This window comes from Temnothorax nylanderi, unplaced genomic scaffold (assembly GCF_030848795.1).
Source record: "Temnothorax nylanderi isolate EJ_2023f unplaced genomic scaffold, tnyl_v1.0 TNYL_tig0004_pilon, whole genome shotgun sequence".
Lineage (NCBI taxonomy): Eukaryota > Metazoa > Arthropoda > Insecta > Hymenoptera > Formicidae > Temnothorax > Temnothorax nylanderi.
In genome coordinates this window covers 3,487,265-3,495,664 of record NW_027249066.1, presented here as the reverse complement: position 1 = coordinate 3,495,664, position 8,400 = coordinate 3,487,265, and the positions used below count along the sequence as shown (strand labels likewise).

The 8,400-nt window shown below is 37.6% G+C and overlaps 1 protein-coding gene across 4 annotated transcripts; it reads left to right on the top strand.

The window, feature by feature from the left end:
• The first annotated feature begins 279 nt into the window (after nt 1-279).
• On the top strand, nt 280-7,733 carry Oatp33ea (Organic anion transporting polypeptide 33Ea). 4 transcript variants are annotated; one of them, XM_071710761.1, is made up of 9 exons: nt 295-451; nt 2,440-2,612; nt 2,945-3,150; nt 4,120-4,545; nt 4,966-5,201; nt 5,587-5,863; nt 6,083-6,278; nt 6,387-7,000; nt 7,220-7,733. In XM_071710761.1, the coding sequence occupies exons 3-9, from the start codon at nt 2,970-2,972 to the stop codon at nt 7,411-7,413; spliced, it is 2,124 nt and encodes a 707-aa protein (XP_071566862.1). In that variant the 5' UTR covers nt 295-451; nt 2,440-2,612; nt 2,945-2,969; the 3' UTR covers nt 7,414-7,733. The 4 variants fall into 4 exon arrangements, with proteins under 4 accessions (XP_071566853.1, XP_071566862.1, XP_071566871.1 ...); XM_071710770.1 differs by having other exon boundaries at nt 296-430; nt 2,482-2,612; XM_071710752.1 differs by lacking the exon at nt 2,440-2,612 and having other exon boundaries at nt 280-430.
• The last annotated feature ends 667 nt before the right edge of the window (nt 7,734-8,400 follow it).

Genomic DNA, 8,400 nt, shown 5'->3' with positions numbered 1-8,400 from the left:
ACATATATAGATTTCTATCGCATCTCCATCATTGGACCGAAAGCTGCTCCATCGGAGGAGACAAACGCGTTATTCATCTCGTTATGCACTTTAGCGTGGACCGCAACCAGGAGATGCGCTTGCTATCTTACGGTCGTGGGCGCGTTGGGATCGCTTGGGTGCGAGTAATGAGATGTCAGCACCAGTGTCACGTTGGCGATATCCTTTGAATGACGTTCCGCTTATCATTCGATTTGATAGAGAAATAGTAGGGGAGCATTGCCATTGACATACGAATAAGCTCAGTTATCCCGCGTTTATTCGTGCTAACTAGAGCGCTCGCAGCGCGTGGGTGATTTCCGAGCTACCCGGTAGACGAGACTCGAGGATCGCGATCCAGTAGGAATCGCGGCCCGGAAGTCCCTTCTGCGTCCACGAGTCTAAGGTCAAGGTGAGAAACCATCGTCGATTCGTATCCTTTTTCCCTTTTATATCAGAAAAGTATTTTATTTATTTTACCAATATGCTTCCGCGACATTTGCCGCAAAAATTAAAAACATTTGGAAAGTGTGCTTTAAGGAAAGAGAGAGAGATATTTAAAATTTAATTTTATGTAACTTTATCCTGTGAGATAACAAATAACATGAGAATTCAAGAATTTGTATTTGTTTCAAAAATTAGAGATAACAAGAATTTGTGTAAGAAATTTATGCACCGTAAGCAAAAGATAATATATATGCACATAAAAGATACGCTATGTGTCATATAATCAAGATAACGCATATTTTAAAATAAGCTAGAGATAATTTTATAAAAATATTACTAACTCAATAATATCTTTAATATAAATAGCAATTTGATATTTAAATAATTGCCTTAAATTCAATTTTATGAATATGTAATTTGTATTTTTTCTTAAATAAATAAACCGTAAAATTCAACAATGTAATTTATAATTTTAACGCGTTGTTTTACGGAATCTTTGTAAGCGACAAAAACGGAAACGCTGATCGATTAAGTCGTCGAATTAGCGTCTCCGACTGTATGACTCGTGCTTAAGATAAATTGCAATTACGTAAGCTTATATCTCAGGTAAATTGAGACTGAGAATAACAGTGTTGTGAATAAATCTCAACCAACAAATATATATATAAAATAAAGTAAAAAATCAATTACTGAAAGTTGTATTAACAAAATAATTAGCTCTTTAATATAATATACTATGTAGCTCTTTATAATAATTTAATTTAATATAATATATATGTAGCTTTTTAATATAATAATTTACAACCGAATATTTCTAAAACGTTTACTCAAACATTAACAAAGTATTCTATAAATCAAACTCATGAAAAAATAGTACGAATATAGATTAGCAAATTTTGTGTATTTTAAATTTTTTCATAAATTGAAGGCATATCGGATAAATTCCTCATAATCTTTTTCTTTATTCGGAATTTTAGGAACAAATAAAAAGTTTTTTTTATGTATATGTGCTGGTCTTATTATATTAAAAATTAATGTAACGAGTATTTCATTGACGAATGTTGTTGGCACAGAAGAATTACATGCCAAATTTATTCGAATGATTTATTGGCGTGTTTGCGATTTATTGCGATTTATTGCGAGTATAAAAAATTCTCTTACTTCATTTCTTCGATCTTTTTAATCAAGTTAACAAATAAGTTTAATACGCTATTATACCTAATTAATTTATTAAATTTATTAAATTTATACTCCTATGGATTTACAAAGAAATTGGTAGTGTATAATTAAATATCTAGTTTACGAAGATACAATAAAAAGTATTTACAATCTTAATAATAATACATATTATTATTAATACGTGAAATTATAATTGCGAAAAATAGGATAAATTAAGCTTGAAATTTTGATACATGCATTATCGCTTATCCTTTCACTCGCTTTCGGTTTATGGATATTTGCATTGTACACGCGCTAGTCGGATTAAGTCGACGTCTTCAGATTCGAAAAGTGAGTTGCGTAACGGATGCGTTTGCGTACATACAAAAGACGTCATTGTTACCATCATTATGCTATGCTGAGGTATCTGCCAAGTGTGAGCAACGTGCGAGATTTATTATCTCTATTAACGTATTAATAATTACGCGATTTATGATAAAAGATAATGGACTTATCGCGTCCTGCATTGCACGTACATGTCGCATGTTCATCAAATTCTCACGCTGCAATGTAGGAGTACTATAGAAATTGAATGCATCTGCAGTCATCGACCACGAGCAACTTGAAAACACCGCATGCATTTGTGGCCTCGTAATCCCATTTTTATACTCCATTCAATATATGTAATATCGTCTTGCCATCCACTTCAACACGTCTAGACCATTTATGATCGAGAATGCAAGTCATTGTCATCGATTCCCGTTGTTATCATAATGACGACGCATTATTTTTCCTTAAGCGTTGTATTTCATATAGCGCATTGACTTAATTAGCATCGTCGGGACGCTTTTATCGCAGAACTTAATTCTCCAGAACGCGCTGAAGTGGATGCAAAACATTGGCGATCTGGCAAGGCTAGCAGAAATCGTTTGCAACAAAAGCTATCGAGAATTTTAATATGATACGATTGTCAATGCTGTAACCGTGCAGTAGGTCTCAATTACCGCATCTGTATTGTTATAAATAAATCTCTATGCTCATATTAATTTTGCTTTATAACAACGTTTATAACATCAGAGTCTCAGCTTATTGAATCATATCAAGCTTGGAAGTCTGAAGATATCAGTAGAAATAAAGATAATAAATATAAAAAGATATAAATAAGATATACCTGAAGGTTTTCAAACACTATAAAAACTGATGTTATAAATTATTGAAATCGCTATTGTTTATGTTTGGAAGTTTGTGGACTTTAATGATATAGGTGTAAATTAATTTAGATTTAAAAAGAAGGACAGATTCCGCTAATCAATCTTTTTAGAGGCTACCGGAGGCTATCGGAGGCTATGAGTAAAGATTGTGGAATATGTGGGATTTATCCCAGATGGTTGCGAAATCGTGCCACCCCGAAGAATTTCATCGCGGTGTACGGTTTACTGGGCACCGTCCAGGCGATGGCCTTTATCTACATCGTCATCACCCTGACAACTCTGGAGAAGAGATTCAAGATACCTAGTCGTACGACTGGTGAGTCTCATTCCCGTAATCACACATAATATAACTTCACGACGAGAGCCGATCGACTGTACTTCATTTTATATATGTATATTGACGAAGGTACACATCGGTTTACGGGTACGAATCTACGCGGCTTTGCGATCGGAACTCTGTATGGCGATCAACTAGTCTCTCGGCGCTTAAATGTCTGTTTAGAGAAAAACCCCAGACGTGAAGTAAATTATTCATATAATATACTCGACACCGCGCTTTATCTCGACACGGCAGAACTTTGAACGTCATCTCGTCTTAATCGCCTTCAACCTCGGATCCCATTGCCGGCAAAGCCGAGCAGCCGAGCATCCGCGGGTATACTCGCGTATAAGTACTCGTACTTGCACACGTACGAATCGCGCGTTTCCGTGTGCGTCTATCTAGTAGGTAAGTAATGTGTCGCAATCATAGAAGTGACAAATCTGTCGTACAACGAGCACTATATATGCGTTGAAGAGCGAAGACACGCGGATATGCATTATATGATTTTGTAGTCGGCCGCAATACTCGAAATATTAACGCGAGAAGCGTTTTCGTAGAAAACCATTCATATAATTCTAGAATAAACGTGATATTTATAAAATTAATTTAATAAATGAAGTAATACGGTATATCCTTTTTATTTTTAAAATCTGACACATATATACATACACATACAACATTTTAATATTTCTTTATGAAAGGATTTAAAGAGTTAAAAGTAAGAGATCAGAAGAGGATTATTTATGAGTGATATTCACATACTGAAGCGAAACGATAAGGTAATCCTTTGTTTGCAATATTGTACACGATAAACAGAAATGAGCATGCCACTTGTGTTAAGTCCATTCTGTTACATAGCAGAAAATTGCCAAAATGCGAAACGACTAGAATTAAAAAAAAGTAATTGCATCGAAGGGCTAAGTAAGTTTATTACGTGTCCGTGTAACTTTCTTATTATCATAGGGTTGATCCTTTCGGGCAACGAGATCTCTCAGATCTTGTCCCTGATCTTGACCTACTACGGAGGATCCAGTCATCGGCCAAGATGGATCGCGGTTGGGGTCGGCTTGAGCGCATTGTCCTGTCTCATTTTGGCACTGCCGCACTTCATATACGGTCCTGGAAAGGACGCCTTGGCATTGACGAAGGAATATCTGGATCAGACCTTGTTGAACATGACAACCGTCCCGAAGAACCTCGCGATTTGTCCGCGTACGGACCAGCCAGAACTTTGCGATGCCGAAACTAAGTTGAGCGTTAGTTACCTCCCTCTACTGTTGATTTTTATATCTCAATTTGTTCTTGGTATCGGAACTACTCTTTATTACGGTTTGGGACAGACGTATTTAGACGACAATACGAAGAAGAAAAATACGCCTATGCTCTTAGGTGAGCATCGATTAATAAACTCTATGTTATTTTCATAATATTGACAGATTTGAGCTAGCAAAAATGCATCATAATCAAGATCTAAATTTATCTTTCCTTATAAACATAAAAAGTCAAAGCGCTTCTTGCCATCACGTTGTAATAACTATAAATCGTTTTTCTTAGCAAGTCTGATAAGTATTGCGGTATCTTAAGAGCGTGAATTCAAGATAAGATCTTGCCAAACGCCCCCTGTTATACTTGGAATGGAATATTTCGATAATTTTATCTGATTTTTACAAATTGTGCGTACTTACAATTACGTTTTTAGTAATAAATTTTTTAGACTATGCAATTTTTTCTGCAATATCGTAATTGTTGCATTACTGCCATGAATTAAAGAAGGATTTAACAGCAATAAATTCCAATTCTATTTGTAAGGTTTTACGTTCGCTTTACGTACCGTGGGTCCAGCGATCGGATTTCTATTGGGCTACGCCTGTCTGAGTTTATACATAGACCCAAAACTTCATCCCGTTATTACGACGAAAGATCCGCGATGGTTAGGCGCATGGTGGCTCGGATGGATCATTCTTGGCGTTACGATGGCTATGTTTGCCGTTTTGATCGCTATGTTTCCACGTGATCTTCCTACTTCAAAAGATATTTCTAAACAGGTAATTCACATTGGACATTATAAGATTATTAATTAAGAAGATATTTTACTATGAATGACATAAAAAACATTTCTTTTCTCTTTAAGAAACAAACTTAAGATATAATATTAATCAATATCTTTTAGTTCTTAGTAATTAAACTAGAAATAAATAATAAAACGAAATTAATACACATATAATTTTTATCTACAGTAAAAAATATATTATTTTACATATGTATTTATTTATCTGTATAAAAGTAATAGTGGTTTTTTATGAAAAGGCCAGCCAATATAAATTTCTAGAAAAAACATTAGTTTATAAAGTCATAAAAAGATGAATATATAGATGACTCGCGGAGGATTACAAGTTTCTATAAATTAATTAATTAAAAATATTGTTTCAGGATGGCGAAATACCTTTGAAGTTAGATTTAGTGCTGCAGCAGAAGCCACCGTTACAGATGGAACCTACCAACCCAGTACCCGCGGAAACTGAGTACATACCGACAATCCGTGAATTTCCAAAAGCCATGAAACGGCTGTTAACGAACTGGCTGTTGACCTGCAACAATTTAAGCGCCGTATTTTACATTCTTGGCGCTACTGCCTATATCACGTTCTTGGCGAAGTATCTCGAAATCCAATACAGTACATCCGCGGCTGGCGGTGCCGTGATAACAGGTACACGTATATTAATCTACAAGAATGTATTTTAGTTACTCCATGCGTTATCTTTAAAATATTTCACACGATAACATTTATTTGCTATCAGGAGCGCTTTCATACGATTTTCCTGCTAACAAATAAAATAAAATCGATTTTTTGTGTCGAAAGAAATATTTTTGTCATTTAACAATACTGATATACTTGTAATATATGTTGCTTTGCTCTAATTCACAGGCCCTATATCGCTAGTTGGTATAGTATTAGGATTCCTGTTATCGGGATTAGTAATTAGCAAATTCAAACCTGGTCCCAGACCGCTCCTCGCATGGAACGTACTCGTCGGTATTATCTTCGTCGTGGGACAAATTTTATACATATTTCTTGGCTGCACAAACTCCGGAATCCGTGGTATAGACTTGAAGACTATGGAGTGAGTATCTTTAGAATTTGATTTTTTTTTAAACAAAGACCACACAAATCAACATCTCGCTTAATCGCTAATATTACGATTCGATGTAAAATTTTTATTCGTTTGCAGAATGAATTTGACAGCTGATTGCAACGCCGATTGCAATTGTGCGGGCGTCAAATATTCCCCGGTCTGCCACGAGGCGTCAATGACAACTTTCTTCTCCGCCTGTCACGCGGGATGTCGAACGATCCTGGACGATAAACAGTTCGGGAACTGCAGTTGTCTAACGTTGGTGGACGAGCCAAGCCGTATCGGAGGCCACTTTGATTACTTCAGCTCCAGTAGGGCTTTCATTTCGGAACAGCAGATGCGTCCGCCTGACTCGCAGGCACTCCCGCCGATCTCCGATACGGTCAAAGCCGGTCCGTGCGCCAGCGACTGCAAACGGCCGTATTTGCTCTTCGTATTGCTCAACTGCGTGATCAATACGCTGGGCTGTTCCGGGAAAATCGGTAACGTTCTGGTGAACTACAGAAGCGTCGAGAAGAGGGACAAGAGTCTCTCCCAGGGCGTCACGCTGATGATCGTCTCGCTGCTGGCTCTAATTCCGGGGCCGATTATTTATGGGGCTATCATCGACTCGACTTGCCTGATATGGGAGGAATCCTGTGGGACTAGAGGAAACTGCTGGTTCTATCACAGGGATAATTACCGATTCTTGGTGAACATCTCGTCGGCCGGTGGGTATCGTCGAGTTTAACGACCTATAGCTAGCTGCATGTGTTTGCTCGCCAACTGAGATTAGATAAAGAAAAAGAACAAAAAAAAATCGCAGCAGATAAGAATAAGTTTATCGGACAATGGATAAAATAATTTTACTGATCGATTACTCATTCGAATGACCCGTTTGATTTCGTCGACTCGTTTATAAAGAAGCATATTGTTTCGTCATGTTACAGGCTTTACCATGATAGGGGTATTATTTGACGCTGCAGTTTGTTATCTCGCCAAAGATTTGGATCTATATGGCGCCGCGGAGACTGACAAGAGGCGCGAGTTCGTGAGGGAAGATGGCGCCGCGATTGATAATGCAGACAAGAAGAATGAAGTTAATGGGAATTTAAATCAGAGGACAGAGCACAGTCGTCTATAACGCTGCCTGTCCGATAAATGGACAAATCCGATAAGATTTGTGGAATTGCTCTAGGTACCTGAAAATTTCCGGAGCTTTCATGACTGACGCCGAACATTCCGATTTGTAGATAGTACAATGATTTTATTAGCGACATGAGCTAATCATGTAAATAATGTTAATATAATGCACCCTTGTTTGTTAAACTCTCAAGCTTCTAAACGCTCGGAATCGAAAGCTGGGAGCTATCGTTGTTACACAATTTCATTTGTTATACCTTTATTTCCGAATCATACTCATTCTTATTTCTTTGTAAATAAATTACGCTTATTTTTTGTTAACACGTTACTACCCTCACGCTTCATCACGTTCTATTCCACATTTGACAATTTTTTTATTTTTATTTTCTATTAGTTAAGATTATATCGGAACCTTCCTTTCGGAATGTATAAAAAAATTCTATAAAAATTATTTATACATTAATTATTATTTCCATTTCCGCAATTTTCGGCTAAGTAAAATTGAACGATCCGTTGTTCCGATAAGGTATTCACCCTTCATTGCTTTATCGTTCACCGAGTCTCCCGCAAGCGGAGTATAACGCGCCGCGAGACGAAAGGGTTTATTCGGAAAACTACATCGTGGATCGGTGGAATCGACCGTGCTCGCGCTCCTCAGTTATAGAACGAGAGGGGAAGAGCGTCGAGACGGTGGAAGATGGGAGCAAAGTCTCAAGGCTTGTCTTCAGGCCACCGAAATTCGGGGGTTCGGCGGGGCATGGGGCATACGGGACTACTGCCGGACGGAGGGATTACATCCCACGAGGCTGAAGGTAAAAAGGGAGTTTTTGTTTGAGAGCCTTTTAATTTTTAAGCCCACCCAACTGAAGCGGGCGGCTTGGCCCGCGTAATGAATTCCGCGACGTTCCCGTGACGTCAGGTCGTCCCTATCGATCGCATCCTTCGGAACACCATTAGAGGATGCGCTTCGGCATTACGATTAAGCGTT